We start from the raw sequence: 19,396 nt of genomic DNA on the forward strand, positions 1-19,396 counted from the left end.
CTTTGTCTCTTGAGAGAGGAATATATTTAGAACCTCCCTCTTTCCACATGTGGACTTTGAGTCAGAAGATCTGAAGTCTCAGTCTACCACTGCCTAGTTGTGTGAGATCTTGGACTTGTGATTTAGCCTCTCAGTCTTGTAAAAAAGGGAGTAGAAAACATTTGCCCTACATGGCTACTGAGAGGATTCAATGGGATAATGTACATTACGATAGTTTAGAGCAGCCAGGTGCCATGGAAATAAAATGTGAGACACAAATGTGAATCACATCTGTAATTACAATTTTTTCTGGTATCCATATTAAAAAAAATTAAAAGTGAAATTAATTTTAACAATATTTGTATTCAACCCAATATATCCAAAGAATTATTTCAACATGTACTCAATACAAAAAATTATGGAAACATTTTACATTCTACCTTCTTTTCACACTAACTCTTTGAAATTCGGTGTGTATTTTACATGTTAGTATATTTCAATGAAAACTAGACATATTTCAAGTGCTCAATAGCCATCATGTGGCTGGTAGCCACCCAAATGAATAGAATAGGTAGATATCTGAATTAATTTGTCACATCAACTAGTTGATCATTTAGCAGGCAAAGCATAAGGGATCTTACCTAAGCTGGTGACATGGTTGTTGCAGACTCTGGGGGCTTCACAATTTTTCCTAAGGGAGGCATCATCTCCTTTGGTATGCTGAACTTAAAAAAAGTCAAACAACACTAAAATGTGTAAAGTTAATGTCTCTCCACACCATTCCAAAATTAACCAATACTATTAGTAACTACAGATAACATTTGGGGAGGTGTGCTTCATAAGACGTTTAAAAAATCAATTCTTTTATTGCCTCTAGATTTTCAACTATGATAACCTCTAAATTCTACCCCTCTGGTTTGGTTACCATTTTCATACAGAAGACATTTTTCTTTCCCAGCTTCTTAGTTCTGTTAAGAAATAACATTAGGTACTTTGCTTTATACAATACTTAGTACAGACGACCTGAATATAACTTTTTATATATTTTAAAATATATACTTACTATTTGGGCTCTTTTCATCAGTGATGCCTTTTTATCATGTGGCTGAATGAAGAAATTAGAAGTCAGATTTAGTTTTGACTGGCTGGTGTTTCAAAGTCAAATTACACAGTCAAATTACAGGGTCATCAAAATTCTTACTCAGAAACTCAGTCGTCTACTGACACTTTTCAAATCAGTGGGTTGTTTCCTTTATTTAGAATTTATATTAAGTGTTACATTTCACCCCAAAGAAAGCTAGATTTTGAGCTCTGTCAAAAAGAAATACGGGTGGGGCGGGTGGCAGGAGGTGGGCACGCAGTGTCTGCAGCGTATACAGCTGAGAAAGCATTTCCTAAAGGCGGTGCTGTGCGTAATTAGTAGATAAATATTTCCTGCCTTCTGAGAATGATAATCCTATGAAAAGTTAAGAAATGGGAAAACAGACTTGTATTAATAGCTATGGCAGGCGTAAACAAAAGATTTTAACAAGACTCCAGTAAACTGAAATGTATTACGCCCACAAAGTAAGTTGAGAAATTTGTAAAACGACTTAAAGAAAAAAAAAAGCTAGACGTAATTATTATTAGGGCTTTCCTGCTCCTTCATATTGCAATGGCAGCTGTTTTCCCGGCGCCCAGAACAGTACTTGGTACGTACTAGGTGCTCAGTGAATAGGATTCATTGCAGGATTAGGCCTTCCGGCACTACTACCGCACCACAATGCAGTCAAAATAAAAAAACCAAGATATAAAAGCTCTTAATACAATTAGGAGTCCGAGGAACGAGGGTTTTACAGAAAAATAAGCCGTACTACATATACAGTATTTTGTTCTCCCAGTGTTTACAACTAGTGGGCGCAGGTCTTTTCCCCGCTTGTAAAAGTCAAAAAAAAAAAAAAAAAAAAAAAAAAGAGGATTCTACTCTGAAGGGAAGTTCCGAGCACGGGTCAGAAGGCAGGATCCGAGGACACTAAGGAATCAGGTAGGAGAAGCGCCAGGATATTCCAGCCCAAACACACGCTACGCCCACCACGCAGACGCAGGAAGGGGCAGAGCCGAAGCGGACGCAGCCGAGAGGCGATTCGCCGGATTCGGATGGCCCCGCCCTCCGTCTCGTGTCAGGCTATCACGTGGCCGTTCTAGGGCCGAAGGGCGGAGTTCTAGTCCTTTACAGCCGCGCGCGCTAGCATTCCTGCGGCTGCGGAGACGAACGCGTATTGCCTGTGGACCCCACGCGAGGCGCCGCAGCCACAACTACGTGAGTTCGCTACGAGGATTGCCCGCTTCCATCCAGTAAGTGTGAGAGAGGTGGCCGGAGTGGGTCCGCAGGGGCTGCTAGACTAGCCGCTTTGGGCTCCCACCGGCCGAAAGTCGGGTAGTCCTGTGACAGCTGCGGGGCCGCTGCCGGGGTCTAACTGAAGGGGCTGTTGAACGGTCACAGGAGCCGGGACGGGGAGGGAGGTGAGGCTCGGGGCTGCCCCATTGGTTGGATCTATTTTGGCGCGCTCTCCCGTCCGCGCTCTCTATTGGCTGGCGGGCGCAGTCCCTGTGGCGCGCTCAGCGGTTGGAGGGCACCGGATCTTCTGCCCAGGTTTTGGTTTCTGGGTCTCTGTCCGTAGGACGAGCTGGCGGGGTCGCGGGGCGGTTTGTCTGCAGCTGGTTGGTGTGAGGGCCTCAGCCTGTGCGTGCCTGGCTGTCGGGATGAGGCGGAACATCCACCCTCTTGACCAGTAATTAACTGGCGGTGATCCAAGGGGGTCTGCAAACTGGGCTCATGGGACAAGGTCCCTGAATTCTGCGTCCCCCTTAAAAAAAAAAAATTGAACTTGGTGACACTTGGTTTCACCAGTTTATCAGGATTTCCTTGGACCCAGTCCTACGCCAGAGTTTTCAACCTAGTTGTTTAAAAGAACTAGAGAATAAAAAGTAAGGACGCAAGGTTTCTGGCGGGAGTGTGATGAACAAGTGAAGGATTAGACTTGATCCCGTGGCTTTCAACTTTTTAAATCTGGGCATGTACTAAAGAACATTTTTTACATCGCAATGTAGGATGTAACCCTCCAACTAAATTAGAACCTTCACTAAGCAGTATTTATTTCTCACATGCCTTGCACTCTGATGTTTTCTCGTCTGTTTAGTTACATTTTTCTAAACAACCACTGAGTGATTTTGGAATCCCAGGCTGCAACCCGCAGTTTGAAAATCACTGCCTTGGCTCAGCTCGACCAGCATTTGCTTAATATTAACTAGAATAGAAAATAGGGTGCGTCACACAATTAGATTTTCTTTCCTAAACATTTTCGTTTGCGTTTGTGTGTGCTAGGGCACAGTGTAAAGTGTACTCACATGGGATGGGTCATAGTCAGAGTTTAAAAGCCACTGCACTGGGTAAAGAAAGGCATGCCACAGAAATCAGGGAGATCTGTTTGAGGGAGAGACCTGGCTGGGAGTTCAAAGTTGGGTTTGGAGTGAGTCTGGCCCAGTGGTGTGGTTAACAGCGTTACATAGCCCTTTGTCTCTTGCTCCCTTTGCTTTGCTTCCACCAGCGTCTCAGTTCATGATGGTGGTTAAACATTCCCTACAAATGTAAATGCATAATCTTATTTGATTGGATATTAAATCACTATTAAGTTATTGCTGGTTACCAGAGCCAAGTTTATTATAGCTTAAATCTGCCTCTGAAACAGTAGAGTTAGGATGCTGCTCTTGACTTGGGCACACCCAAGTATCTGGGTTTTGCTTTTCCTGGTGACTGTTTTTCAGATCTTTTCTTTAAAATTATTTATTTTTGGCTGTGTTGGGTCTTCATTGCTGTGCGGGGGTGGGGGGCTTTCTCTTGTTGAGGGGAGCAGAGGCTACTCTTCACTGTGGTGCGTGTGCTTCTCATTATAGTAGCTTCTTTTGTTGCAGAGTATGGGCCCTAGGCGCGTGGGCTTCAGTAGTTACAGCACGTGGGCTCAGTAGTTGTGGCTCGCGGGCTCTAGAGCGCAGGCTCAGTAGTTGTAGCACATGGGCTTAGTTGCTCCGTGGCATGTGGGATCTTCCCAGACCAGGGCTCAAACTTGTGTCCCCTGCATTGGCAGGCGGATTCTTAACCACTGCTACCAGGGAAGTCCATTTTTCAGATCTTTGAGAGCCCTGTATTTAATCCAGGACACTGTCACGTTTTGTAAGTTTGTTTAGAATGCAAATTTTCCCTTTTGTAACAATATTTTCCAGCCAGAATTACTGTATGTGTGTGTATAAAGTAAAGATATTAAGAGTCATTAGCTTTAGTCACTTGTCATTGACAGGGCTGAGTTTGGGTACAGTGAGAAAAGATAGTTCCATCATTTTTTATTGCTATTATTTTTTAATTTTTATTTTTATGATTGTACTTTCAACAACAACAAAAAACTAGGTTTCACTTTCTGATGCAGACCATATTCTGTTTTTGAATTACTAATCTGTTCTTCACCAGGTGTATAATGAATCACAGTATGAAGCAGAAACAAGGAATCCAAGAGAATGTAAAGGTATGTGAATGCAATCACTTTAATTTGTTATAGAAAGCATGTAGTTAGATGTTTTTTGACATAATTTAGTCAAATTTAACCTGAATATAATTTCTATGAACGTTGAATTAATCAGTTTTTAGTCTGAGGGCAAGTAACAATAGAGAACTGTTTAAAAATTAATTATGGTTGAATATGAAGTTTTCTGATCCACATACATGGGATGTCTTTCCATTTATTTAGGTCTTTACATTCTTTCAACAATGCTTTGTTGAAAGAAAAAAGTTTCAACAAAGTTTTTCGAGTTTTGAGTTTTTCACTTTTTTGTTAAATTTTTTCCTAAGTATTTTATTCTTTTTAATGCTATTGTAGGTGGAATCATTTCCTTAATTAAATTTTGGGGGTGCTCATTGCTACTGTATAGAAGTACTATTGATCTTTGTACCTTGATCTTGTATCTTGCAACCTTGCTAAACTTGTTTATTCTAATAGTTTTTTAGTAGATTCCTTAGGATTTTCTATATACAAAAAATGCTTTGTTTCTACTTTTACTACATTTCATGAAATGATTTTATTAAAATCCTTTTTGTGTATCTTCAGATTAGTGTCTTTGACCACAGAGACAGTTTCCATTATATTGCATATATTTCCAGGATACATTATGCTCATTACCATCCAACTTGCTCATTTTGCCACACTTCTTGAATCCCTGTATTATACTGTCACTGGAAATCTAGTTCCAAATGTTTATTCTTATAACAATAAAGACAGAGCTTAATTTTGAGTTTGTAATTTTGACTGGCTTTGCTCTTAAGGTTCTAAATGAATTTACAACTTAGCTAGGAGGTCCTGCCACACAACTTAGACTATATGTATTCTCAGAATTCCTGGGAATGAGACTACATTGTCAGGAAAGTGTACCAGTTTCCAGATTTAAATTAAATAGTATAAATAAAAGCCTTTTTGTAAGTGATAGCAGGTGCTTTTTGATAGGTTGTTTTGTTTACCTTGTCTTAGTATCTTCCTTACATTATTTTTCGTGACTAATTTGCATTGATAATTTGTGAATTTTGTTCCATCAGCTTTCATAAAGGGTGATGGCATCTTCCCACTGTGCTTCGTATGTGTGTTTTTAAACTTTTTATTATGAAAAATTTTAAATATTCAAAAATAGAGTCAATAGTATAATCTCATTTTACTTCCCCCATTTTCAACAATTATCAGTATATGGCCAGTCTTGTTTCATCTCCATCTCCATTCACTCCCCCTTTCCTCCACTGAATCAAATCCCAGACAAATAATTTATGTAATTTCAGCAGATTCTAACAGTTAAAGAGAAGTCTAATATTTCCTATCTATAGTACAACTATCTGGGATATAAAAGGATCTGGGTTCTGTTTGGTTCTGCCTCCAAAACTGTGACGTTGGGTGAGTTATTTAGCATCTCAGCCTCAGTTTACTCATCTGTAAAATGAGGGAGTTGGACTGAAACTAGGTCTGTAAAAGATCAAATTTTAGGAGTTCATGGCTTCCTTGCCAATTATACACAAAATTCTGTGTGAGTATGCTCTTTTTTTTTTTTTTTTGAGGGGGTTCATAGAATCTCAAATTGTTTTCTAAAAAGATTATGACTCAATATATAAGAACCTTTCTGGCTGTAAAGAGATTATTATTCTAATGCATGATCTGTATGAATAAAATGATAATAGCAATATTACATTTGGATGGCTGGATGCTATAAAGCTTACAGTTGTGGAAATTAAATCTTGGAAGTGGTCATTTAGCTGACTTCTTTGGCCTTTATGAGTAGCAAGCATTTAAATAAATTAACACCTCCTATTATTAAGGTTCCAAAGTTGTATTTTCTTCTATTTGTCTGGACAATGTTGACTAATCTGTAATCTAAATTATATCTGAAGTGTTGGTGTAATATTTGTTCTCCCAGTAGCCAGCATTTGTTCTTCAGTTAAATAGTGAGATAATAATCAGCAGTAGAAACTTTACCGTGGGAAAGGTGAACTCTAGTCCTGTGAAGTACAGTGTGGAATCGTAACTTTCTCACGCTGCTTTGGTGTCATGTTCACCATTGTTTGCTATCTCGTGGTGGCAGTATAGCTAATGATTTTTTGCAAAAATAGAGAGACCTTTTAGATCAGGAAATATACAGGAAGGTATTTACATATTACAAGGAAACCATTTTTTTTCCAAAAAACAATAGCTTGTGCATGTTAGAGTGTTTGTATGCCTCAAGCACTGACATTTTCTCTGTCTGCTAATGAATGGGCTTGAAGCAAAACTGTTTCTACAGTCAGGTAAAGGTTGAAGGGGGGGAAGCGGGTCTTCTTACATGTGTAATATTCTTTAAAGTGATATTCTTTTGGTGGATTCATATAAATGTGTTAGGGACTATTCGCAATTTAAAGGAAGCCTGAGATGAATCCTTTTGATTAGGGGAAAGAAGTATTTTGCAGTGTAAATAATTAACCTTTTCCTCCAATTTACCTCTTTTGTGGGTAGCATTAAATGTTATGATGTTTGGTAAATTTCTAGTTTCTGTGTAGAAGATCTTTTTAACAGGGAATACAAATATTCCTGTTTTACTGGAATTTCATCATATATGGTTTGGAGTACTAGAACTTAATGTTATATTTTTGTTTTAACTAAACAAATGACTACATGACTATAGCAAGAACGTATATTGAAATGGAAGAAGAGCTACTTGTTTGTGTCAAGTTTGGGTAATGTGATTTATTCTTAGAATTTCTTCAAACTTTATTATAATTTTAGGGAAATAATAAGCTTGCTAGTTGATCAAATCATATGTAGCATTATAAAATTATATAGCAGATCAAACATTAGTGTCCTTAGCATTTTATTTTTCTTTTGTAAATTATGGTAGGATTGAGATGGTAACAATCCATATAGGAACTTATTAACCAGGTGATTCATTATCTTGACTTTTCAGAGTAGTCCTGTTCCAAGAAGAACTCTGAAGATGATTCAGCCTTCTACGGCTGGATCTCTAGTCGGAAGAGAAAATGAGGTGTGTATTATTGAGCTAGAATGGGGTACAGATGATGCTACCTTTACATTAAAAACATTTCAAAGAGTTCCTTGGTCAGAAATACCTAAATCTTTGAAATTTGGAAATAATTTAAGGATAACAATTGTATATTCCCCACAAAAGTGGTTTTTGTTTTAATTTTTCAATTTAGGAAGTTCAAAAGTGGTATGAATACCTGTAGTAGAACTGGGATAATGTAATAAGTTATGAGTTAACCTATAGGCATAATGTTTGATTTTTTTTTTAAGAATAAAATGTTAGATTCAATCATTTACCCCTGTATGTAAATGATAAAATCATGGATGAGGGTTTCTAGACTTTTGCAGGTTGAAAATAGTGCCTTTCCATGGTACTGAATCATTTAAATAATAAAAATAAATTCAGCTAAGCCTTAGACTCAACTCTAATTCAAAATAGTTGATGTAAATAAAATTCCTAAAATATAACTATACATTTTGGTAGAGTTTTGAATTGTGTAATTTCTTAAAAGGGCCAAAGACATCAGAAAGATAGAGATACGAGTGCTTTCGGTTTTTAAAAAATCTTTATTGAAGTATAATTGCTTTACAACGGTGTGTTAGTTTCTGCTTTATAAAAAAGTGAATCAGCTATACATATATCCCCATATCTGAGTGCTTTAGTTTTAATTCATAAGAGACTAAACCGCTTAGCTTTCTTGTTCGTTAAACAAAATGACTGATGTATATATTTTCATTATAGTTGGTTAAAAGCTTGTCCAAACGGAAACATTGGAACGACCAGTTAATATCTAAGACTTCCAGCTCTGGAGTTGTTACTGACCCAGAACACAGTGAAAATAAAAATCTTGGAGGCGTCACCCAAGAAGCATTTGATCTTATGATTACAGGTATGGGGGAAAAAAATGTGTGTGTGTGTGTGTGTGTGTGTGTGTGTATGGCTTTTATCTTAAATTTTTTAATTATAATAAGGGTAAATATTATTTTTTGTACTGTTATGAACTCTGCCCACAGCTTCTTAATTTATTAGGTATTTTACTTTTATGTTTTTGATAATTTAAGATTTTTTATGGTGTAAATATATAAAACTGTACATTTGGACAGGTCCTACTGCTTGGTAAATCCATATATGGATGAAATATTAAAGAAAAGGAAAGTGATTAATAGGGCAGCTCTGATATTGGACTTATAAGACTTGGAAATAGTCTTTTCAGAAGAAAAATGTATAGAGATAATGAATTTGAAGAAAAGGTACCAGGAGAATGAAATAAGGGAACAATAGGAATAATAAGGGGAGTGAAGATGAATGAGAAGCAGGTGCCTATAATAAATCCTAGTTTCTAATGGCAGTGGAACTCAGAAGAGGAAGTTAATGATGTTTTGTAAGGATTATGGAAGGTGATTACTTCTGTCCTAATCGTGGGTCATTATTACTGAGGAAAAAGGTTGAGCCTAGAGAAGTTAATTGTCTTACTCAAGGTTATAGTGACATTTGGGCTCATTTTGAGTCCCCTGAGGACAGTGAGGGGAAACATAAGTAGACAGTGGGATTTCATTTATTGGGTTGGCCAAAAAGTTCGCTCAGGTTTTTCTGTAAGATGTTAAAACCCGAATGAACTTTTTGGCCAAGCCAATAGAAAGGTTGACTGAATACAAATAAAGAAGCTCTAATAATAATGTAGAATAAACAACAGGATTTGTGACACTCATATCTGATTTGGCTAAAATTAATGAAGATTGGTGGGAAAAAAACACTAAAGTTAAATATGGAAATAACTCAACTATACATTATATCGCTAACATACCACATAGATGAAAAACATTAATCCATGCAACTTGAACACAGAACTCTGACGGTAGACCCTCAGAGGGCTATACTGTGGGGATTAAAAGAACTATAAAGAAATCTTGAATTTAATTTTTGTTGGCAGTGGTATTAGTGTAGTAGCAGTTTGGGAAAAAATTTGTGTATATTTTAGGATTGAGCAAATGAGTAATATGTTGATATTGTTGGGTCCATGGTATGGTTAAGGGAGATACAGTATGTAATGGGGAAGGAAAGGAAGAACTCTGTTGTGGGACTGGAATTGGGAGTGTTGGTATAAACTGATGATTTTTTTAAAAAGAACCTTTCCTAACTCTGCCAATGAAAGAGCCCAGGAACGAATGACACCCGAATAATGAGAAGCACAATTGCTTTCAGTTCTTGGTTTGTAAACACTATTCTCCACTAAGGCTCCCAGGAGAAATGGCTGCTTCCAGGACCTGGGCAGGGAAACTACAGAGTGAGCTTGGAATCTCTTGTGTTAGAAAATACGGAAGTACTCAAAACCTGATGGGTACCGGTTAAAAGGACAAGGAGTCTGCTTGAAGGGATTCCCCCCTGGCTAAATTTGGGAAAACTTGAGCATCAAAATGAATAATGACAAGAACGGATTATAATACATTGAATTAAAAAAGAATACATGAATCCATACTGGTAATTTTCTTTTGAATTGGGGTAGGGAAAGTTCTTTTACCGAATAATGCCAACTACTAAATGTAGAAGGAACAAGAAACATCAGTGGAGGTAAAATTGGGTGAAAGGTTGTTAGGGAACTGGATATTAATACCACAGACTCAAAAATTTTACTCCATAGATTATTTATTTGTTACTAAAGGAAAAAAATAGCTTTACAAGGGAGAAATCATCTTAATCAAGTGATCAAATTTAACATCTCCAGTATTGTGACCAATTAGTATGTGCTTCTTTGGTGATACACTGAGAAGGATACAACATTCTTACACAGTGTTCCTGCCAACTTGTGTAGCTTGAATTTAATCATGGAAATGGACAAATCCAAATTTAAGGACAGTGTAAAAATAACTGATCTGGACTTTTCACAAATGTGAATGTTAAAGAAATTAAAAAATATGAACACACAAAGCAAATGTTGCAGACACCTTTAACAATCTAGGTTAAAGTTATATGTGTATTGTACCTGTGTTTCAGTTCCTTTGAAGGGACTGAAATCTTCAAAACGTTGGGAAAAATAAGAGAAAAAAACTGATTTGGCTTTCTAACTTTAATCTTTAAAAAAATGTGTATTACTACGTACTGAATGATATTGTAAACTTTTAAAAAATAGACAAGTTATTGGTTTTTTTTTTTTTTAGTTATTGGGCTTTTACAGCAGTATGTAACAGTAATGATTTTCAAAGTTACATGTAAAACAATTTATTTTAGAAAATCCATCCTCTCAATATTGGAAAGAAGTGGCGGAAAAACGGAGGAAGGCTCTCTATGAAGCACTTAAGGAAAATGAGAAAGTATGTACTGAATATAATTTGTGGAATTTTTAAGCATTCCAGGATTATTTTCTTTCTGCTGCCCAGGATATTTTATTAGAGCAATATAAACTAGATTTAATGCTGTCTTAATAAAAATTTAATTAGGCAACTCTGTTACCAGAACTATTATACAAAAAGAAGCCTATCGTGTTGAGAGCCAAAGACAGCACCTTTGTTAGGAACGTTGTGCTAAATGTGTGTCAGCTATGTACTTGGAGGCAGGTAATTTGGTTTATAGCACAGCAAATCTATGAAAAACTGAACTTTTTGATTGATGTCACATAGCTTCATAAAGAAATTGAACAAAAGGACAATGAAATTGCCCGCCTGAAGAAGGAGAATAAGGAATTGGCAGAAGTAGCAGAACACGTACAGTATATGGCAGAGATAATAGAGGTAGGTATTCTAACATTCACCTGATTCAGAGGCATCTGTTTTTCTATAAAGTTGAGGGAGTAGTGTGAGCAGCAAGTGTTCGGGCTCTGGAATGAGATTTCCCGGGTTTGAGTCCTAGCCCCCTGCCTAGCACCATTAAGTTTGAGTCAAGCAGGTTATTTATCCTGTCAGGGCTCCATTTCCCTCAGTTATAAAATGGGAGTAATAGTGCCTACCTTTATAGGCTTGCTATGAGAATAACAAGTAGAGAATAGGTAGAAAATTGAGAGAATTGCATGTACATAGTGAGAGCTCAATAATTGTTAGATGCTATTATTATGAAGCAAAAGAACACCTATTTTCTCGTAACAATGTAGAAAGGAATACTTACATCTGAAAAATATATGGAAAATTATATTTCACAGTTGTCAAATTTTCAGACAGGTTGTTCTTTTTAAATTTTTACTGGAGTATAGTTGATTTAAAGCGTTGCATTAGTTTCAGGCGTACAGCAAAGTGAATCAGATACATATATCTATCTCCAGACAGTTTTTAATTTAACTATAATGCCAGTGAGATATTACTGACATTTATAAAACTGGTAATTGGTGTATGAAATACCTTCGGTCGTCTTATCTGACTTTTTTTTTTAATTTGGAAGTAACTAATATGTTTATAAGAATTAGCCTGATGACTGTTACTTTACCAGTCTTAAAAAATAGGTCTTAAACTTATTCATGTCTGCAAAAAATCATCTTGCTGTTGGGAAGGACATTTTTCAAATCAAAACTTCTCTTGTACTGAATTTCTGCCGTACATTTTAGTGCCATGACAGAACTCACGTTTGAAGTTTTCATTTGGAAGTACTGTAGTAGCTCTCTTAACTGCCATGGAAGTATTGGTCCAAAGCAGATGGGAAATTAGGAAACCTGGTCCTTTACTGTAGATAGTTGGAGAAATACTGATTTAAATTGTATTCTGAAAGCATGTGAGTACTTAAAAAAAATATATGCAAATTTTTAAACACTGTGACTTTTCAGAAATATGATCTAACATGGTTAGCACTTTGATCTAACAAACACTTGACTGCATGTAAGTGAATTTAATATAGAGACATTATGAAATGAAACCTCATTATAACATTGAGGGTCCGTTGTATCAGCATACTGATAATGGGCTTGGATTGTGAAGTTTTCACAATAAATTATTGGTTTATTCTTTACAAGAGACTGAATCAAGAACCTCTGGATAACTTTGAATCACCGGATAGTCAGGAATTTGATTCTGAAGAGGAAACCGGTGAGGATTCTGAAGTAGAAGGCTCAGAAATGGGTACATGTGCTGCAGAAGTTGTCTCTTCCTCTACAGATGCAAAACCGCGTGTGTGAAATTCAGTAATACTGACTCTTGAGAAATATACTGCCAACGTTCACCTCCACTGTCGTTCTTTGTAGCAGAGCAAATAACTTTATAATGAACACTTGGACTCAGACTTCCTTGTTTGTATCCTGAGGCCCTATTATTGTATTAAAATACAAATACTACGTATTTTTAATCTACGGTGTTGTTTTGTGTAAATAGCATTTTCTCAGTTGTCAGACATGACTTGTGTATATGATAAATAAACTTCATTCTGTTGAGCTTTGTGTCTATTTTGAAGAATGAAGTATAAGGAGTCTGGGTAGAAAATTTGTCTATTTCTGTGCTTTTGTTTCCTTTCTAATCTGCTAACTAGCTTGGAGGAAACAAGGGGAAAATGAATTCTCCCTTTTTAGACTGAGATAGCTGAGGTTTTACCTCGTAAACCTGGTTGCACCTCAAGCTCACTGGAGGGAATGTTGATTTCTAGACCCTGTGCCCAGGTAATCTAACCCAGTAGGAGTGTGAGCATCTAGAGTCAAAGGCTCCCCAAGTGAATCTGAGTAGCCAGGTAAAGGCTGGTATGATCATACTCTTCTTGGAAGATTAAAATGTTGGGGTGGTGTTGGTAGTCCTCTAGAGAAGCAAAGTGGGGAGCAGATGAAGAGATGCATGAATAGCTAAGGGTTCTGAAACTTTCTATTTGCACATTTCACATACTGGTATAGACAAAGTATGTATAGTGAAGGAATATGAAGTAAGAGTAGGGTGAAATTAAGGATTTCTCATATGTACTGTTCTGAAGGAAAAAAAGGACAAAATAAAGGGAAATTGTTTGCAAAGTTTACAGCATTGGGATTAAGTTCTGTGGAAAGCACACAAGAAGCTTTGTATAAATTGGCAATAAAGAGCAATGTCAAGCTTTAAAGGATTACTTTAGGCAAGTTATTCTTATAGAACTTTAATTTTCTTATCTCTGATATTAAGTCCACCTCTGTTTTTTTGTGAGAATTAAAACCTTTACCAGAGTGCCTGATCTAAATGCTTAAATAAATATTATTAATCTATAGCAACGCTGTCCAATAAAGTTTTCTGGGATGCTGGAACTGAGTTGTCCAGTATAATAACCAGGTAGCCATATATGGCTTTTGAGCACAAATGTGGCTAGTATGAATGGGAACTAACATTTTAATTTTTTAAGTTCTATATTTTATATTTAAAGAGCCATGTGAGGTCAGTGGCTACTCTAATAGTGCAGCTGTATGTGTTTTAGATTTGGGCCATTAGCCCAAAGAAAGAGGAGAGCTAAGTAGAATAGGATGACTTGGCAAATAGTATTTCTGGAAAATGTCAAAAAATGGATTGCCAGGATTTGGTGGCAGGGAGCAAAAGAGGAAGGAATTGAAGAGGGTTTTAAAATTTAATGGCAGAGCTAAAATTATTAATCTTCTAGAAGAAAATATTGGAGAAAATTTTAGTGACCTTGGATTTGGTAAAGATTTCTCAAAAAGGACACAAAAATCAAGAATTATACCATAAATCAGACTGCATAAATAAAAATCAAAAACTTCTTTTTAAAAGACTTAAGAGAATGGAAAGACAAGCCACAGACTGGGAGAAAACACTTGCAAAATATACCCAACAAAGGACTTCCATCTCTAAAGAACTTACTACTCATTAAGTAGACAACCTTATTTTTTAAACAGGAAAGATTTGGACACTTGCAAAGCACATGTACAGATAGCAAATAAGTAAGTGAAAAGATGGCAACACAGTCCTTAGGGAAGTGCAAACTAAACCTACAGTGAGATACTGTTATGTGCCCATCAGAATGGCTGAAGTTTGAAAAACAAAACTTGACCGTACTGAGTGTTAAGGACGTGAAGCAACTGGGACTCTGGCCGTGCTGGTGGCCATGTTAAATGCCACGGATGCCATCGGACTGTTCGGCAATTTCTTAAAAGTTAAACATACACATTCTGGGGCTGCCCTGGTGGCGCAGTGGTTGAGAATCCGCCTGCTAATGCAGGGGACGCGGGTTCGAGCCCTGGTCTGGGAGGATCCCACATGCCGCGGAGCAACTGGGCCCGTGAGCCACAACTACTGAGCCTGCGCGTCTGGAGCCTGTGCTCCGCAACGAGAGGGGCCGCGATAGTGAGAGGCCCGCGCACCGCGATGAAGAGTGGCCCCCGCTCGCCACAACTAGAGAAAGCCCTCGCACAGAAATGAAGACCCAACACAGCAAAAATAAATAAATTAATTAATAAACTCCTACCCCCAACATCTTTAAAAAAAAACAAAAACAAAAACATACACATTCTGTATGATCCGGCCGTTCTAGGTATTTACCTAAGAGAAATGAAAGCATGTCCACATGAAGATTAGCAAATAAAGCCCTTGTGCTCAAATTCTTATTGTGGATTTGCTTCTAAGAAAATCCAAATGTTGGAGAGAGATGAGCTTACAAGGGACAACAAAGGAAAACAGTAACCATTTGTTGTTAAAATTTTGGTAAGCGATTTTAAAATCATAGCTTAGCATAAAAATGCCTCAAGGCCCAAATCTGAACCTCTGTTTCTCATCAGAGGCCTGGCATTATTTGACTCTTCAAACTACGTTCATGAATTACTCTGAGGAAAAACTAAAATTCAATTTAAAAAGCACTTGAAAAAAGTAATCTGTGACCGTGACCCAGTTTCTAAAGGGGACTTATGATTTCCGACCCTTATTCTCCCACTGTAAACTGAATTCTAGTTTCAGAAACTCTGCGTTAACACAATTCACAAAATCCACCAAGGATGAAAAGATAACAGTTGCTCAGCAGAACACAGCTTTTCCTGGTTTGAGTTTTGAGAAAATTGCCCCCCGAGAGCCTCATGAATCCACGTGATGTGATTACCATCCCCAACAACATTCCTGTAATAAATACAAGCACGGATCACGGACCTACACTACTTTTTTTTACAGGCCCCTCAGTGAAAGGTAGAAGCGTAACGCTAAAGTAAGCTTAGTCAAGGCAAGTCTGTGAAATAGGAAAAGTACACAGTTCAATCTATGATGGCTCCGACTTAAGCTAGAGGTAAATGTTAATGTAGTTAGAGACACAAACAGGTACACATCCTGTAAGCGCTTCTCCGTAAACATTTTTGGTAACAAAGCTTTTGATGAGGCTGGGCAGTACAGAAGTCAGGTGCAAGCTTTCTTTTACATATTCTCTTAACAGGCAAAATAGGGAGAGTAAAAATCCAGGAGCCTAACTTTAGGCTGTCTTTAGGTGTCTGAACACATGGTACTCCATCTCTATCCAGGGTTGTGCCAGTGGAGGTAAGCACTGCTCCTATTCAGTGTAAATTCCCCCAAACTGGTCAGCCTGATGTGCAGAAAGATCATGGTCTGGTAGCCAGAATGCAACCTCAGTCAAAGACGTGGCAACCGGAAGGCCGGCACTGAAATAGGGCTGAAAGGATACATACGGGTGGGACGACAGTGTCCACTGTAGGGTGTGGCTGTGAGTTGGCTTTGGATTTGGCATTTCTGGGTGCCTTAGCTTAATGTCATCTAATAGCCCCCCAAACACACCATTGCTCCTAACAGTTATATAGGGAATGCATCTTCGTGAATTCTCATTTTATGAACTTAATTTTTATGAGGTTATTTTAAACAGTGGCGCTTTTCATAAGTTTGGTTATTGCAGTAACTATGAAAATGTATATAGAATTTTTCAACTATCTAAAAGAAAACGCTGAAGAATAATGTGATCAGATATTGTTATTTATTTCAGTTTTCCAGGGTGATACAATGGTGCAGACAGCTGCATCAGGTAACTGGATTTAGAGAAATTAATTCCTGTGAAAACCAATGAGGAAATACAGCACCTCTGCAAAATTCTCGGGCCATCCAGACCAATTCTCACTGGCCAACATTTGCAAGTGATATTTTAGAGAACTGTAGTCTCTAAGCTCCTGCATACAAGACAGGTTATTGCATGTCATGACAAAGAGAACATAGCAAATCCAAAATTTAACCAGGAGGTTGCTGTTTATGTCACTTTTCATGGTAGGCTCAAGTCTGTTATCAAAAAGATCAATGAGAATAGGAATAAACTGCGAACGTCTGGCTCTTCTCTGGTTGACAGGGTTTAAGTAACACCAAGATGCAACACTCTGGAGCAGCTGGATCTTTATTTTTGGTTCCATCTCGTAATTTTGCAACAAGTGAGCTACTTCTTTCATGTACTCAGCTGCAAAATTTCCAGCAGTTGGTCCTCCTGTAAAACAAGCATTTGCATTTCCAGAAGCATTTGGTGTATCTAGTAGCTAGTGACATTTGAGTTCATATTCTCGTCGCTATGGATGTGATACTTTGGATATTTTGGGTTTTCCTCTTTCTCCCCCACCCCGTGTGCTGCTGTGAAGATAAGAAAGTGTGTGTTGATCAGCGTGGAGTTATATGAAGAGCACTGGGAGGTCCCTGCCTGCCCAAAGCTCCTCCCTGTTTCCTTCAATCAGGCGCCTATGAGTCAGTGTTGTAAGATGAATAAAGCCTGGCTGTGTTCACCTAGCAAATCTCCCTCATGGTCTCATTCCTGAGTCTCTGTCTTCAGTACCTGAAAAAGTACCAGAGCATTAGAGCAAACAAAGGAAAAACCAAAAGGCCGAGCTGCAAAGCCAGGGTCTAAATGGTAAGAGAGAGGTTTTTCATGAGTTGTCCGTCACTGTCCTGTTCTCCTTACACATTTCTCAGCCCAAATCTTTTGCAGTTCTGGGACCAACCTGGTGCTTGACTCTACTTCCATCCTATACCTGAACCCCAGATCATCCTAGTTCAAATCTCAAACTCCGAGCAGGTCCTAGCTAAGAAGGCACTGATGAAGACAATTTAGATGGTGAGGAGAAGCTGGTACAGTTGGCTGGATTCTAGCCACTGGAATTTTGACCTGGTTTGGAGTCCTCTTATTTGCACTACCACAGTCCCCTGGTCCCAGGGATATTCTATGCAGTGTAAAGCTTTAGCCAAAGCCTGGGCATAAGCCCTTTCCATTGTTTCCCACCAGTACAACCAAGGCTAAGTAACATCAAGTTAAAGGATTCCGATCCCTTTACAATTAGCTAACTCTTACCCCAAATGGTGACCACAGCTCTACAGGGAACTGAGCCTGCCTCAAGTGGTGGGTGCCATTTACACCCCCCTCACCTGGGTGTTCTCCTGAGTTTCTGTCTTCCCTCTGGTCCTATGCTAGTGGTTCTCAATCATTCTGGTACCTAGGACCCCTTGGTCCTTGAAAACAGTAAATGTTTTCTCTCATGGACACCATTCTGTGAAAGTAGTCTATTAAACTACACTGAAGTAATTCATTTTCCCATTTAGAAAATAATCGATCTACCAAGGACACGAACAGCTACCAACAAGAGCTTCTAATAAGGCAATGTGTTGTTGAGGATTGTCCATAAAATTTTTTTACATGAAATTTTTTAGAAAAAAAAGTGAAGCAAGTTTGGACTTGACAATCAGAGCAGTGTGTCTTTAAATGGTTTACCACTTAATTCTCTAGCCAAGTATACATTAATAGTTGCTTTTCACTAATGCACCTATTGGCTTTCCTAGTAGGTATTTTAAAAACTTTAAGTTCTTCATGATTTTTCTGAACTATTGTCTGTGTAATGCATTTTTACAAAATAAAAAATAAAATACTGAGTAGTTTTATCCTGTAAAAGGGTTGAAATTATTTTTTCATGATACTGAAAAGTTTGATAGGCAATTTCAGTGTATGTGTGTGTGTGTATATATATATATATATATATATATATATATATATATATATATATACTTTTTAAATTAACAGGAAAGTACCTAATTAGTAATTTATTTGATGGACACATTCTTTTGAAAACATGAGATCCTTGAGGAGAAAGTAATTAGTAATATCTTTGGCGGTGCAAAGACAAAAAACTAATAATTTAGGCAAAGGAAATGTTATTGGAATGTTAAGACGAGTGCTATGAGAATCACTCACTGACAGTGTTAGAACAGGCAAAAAGACTGTGGAACACCTCTGTCAGCACAGCTGGTTAAATCAGTACCTGTAAAGGCCAACAGTCCAATTCTATAGGCAGCTTGAGCTCTCTGTTCAAGGGCTAGAGATTTATCCTTCAACATATGGCCAAGCACCGCAATTTTTTCTTTGTGAAAAATACTCTCAGCTGGAGGGATGTGTTCTTCCTCCTTTTTAGTGAAAAAGCCCTTAACGACATTCCAGCATTTCCTGAGGCGGTGATACAGCCCCACAAAATATCGACAAACCTGAATCCAAAATTGCGCATAGTTAGCCTGGGTCTTTGCCATTGTGTAAAAAGGCCAAGGGTGCTTAAGTCACACCACTGGCAGTAACAGAAGTGAACAGTCAAGAACTCTGGAATGCATTGCTTAGCAACACCATAGAATGGAATACACAAATCCGGGGGAAGCCATGTATGCCTAGATTCTTTCTTCAGCCTAGCACTGAAGGCCTTCTACAGTTTGAGCTGAACCAAGCTTACTTTCACTTCTCTGGTGCACAGAATCTCAGCTTAAACTAAACTGGCTTTTCCCCTAACACACACTCAGCTCGGTCCTGTCTTTGTGCCTTTGCTTAGGTGACGCCTACTGGGAACTTGCCCATTCTGCTTCGACTGTTCCAACCTGTACTGAACTTTCTATTGATCTTTAATAGTATTATGCCTATTTTGCTTATTCGTTACATAGAGTTTTTCTCTACATCATAGATTTCCTATATTGAT

General features: G+C 37.9%; 2 protein-coding genes across 2 annotated transcripts; one reads left to right on the forward strand and one right to left on the reverse strand.

Moving 5' to 3' along the window:
* The first annotated feature begins 2,175 nt into the window (after positions 1-2,175).
* GMNN (geminin DNA replication inhibitor) lies at positions 2,176-12,901 on the forward strand. The gene is made up of 7 exons (XM_060109947.1): positions 2,176-2,313; positions 4,481-4,535; positions 7,480-7,557; positions 8,299-8,446; positions 10,783-10,865; positions 11,172-11,282; positions 12,488-12,901. Exons 2-7 carry the CDS (start codon positions 4,488-4,490, stop codon positions 12,647-12,649), a joined length of 630 nt encoding a protein of 209 aa, XP_059965930.1. The 5' UTR covers positions 2,176-2,313; positions 4,481-4,487; the 3' UTR covers positions 12,650-12,901.
* A 3,558-nt stretch (positions 12,902-16,459) lies between these two features.
* On the reverse strand, positions 16,460-18,962 carry ARMH2 (armadillo like helical domain containing 2). The gene is made up of 2 exons (XM_060109146.1): positions 18,701-18,962; positions 16,460-16,887 (listed from the first exon to the last, which is right to left on the reverse strand). Exons 1-2 carry the CDS (start codon positions 18,960-18,962, stop codon positions 16,460-16,462), a joined length of 690 nt encoding a protein of 229 aa, XP_059965129.1.
* Positions 18,963-19,396: the final 434 nt, after the last annotated feature.

This window comes from Mesoplodon densirostris, chromosome 10 (genome assembly GCF_025265405.1).
Source record: "Mesoplodon densirostris isolate mMesDen1 chromosome 10, mMesDen1 primary haplotype, whole genome shotgun sequence".
Lineage (NCBI taxonomy): Eukaryota > Metazoa > Chordata > Mammalia > Artiodactyla > Ziphiidae > Mesoplodon > Mesoplodon densirostris.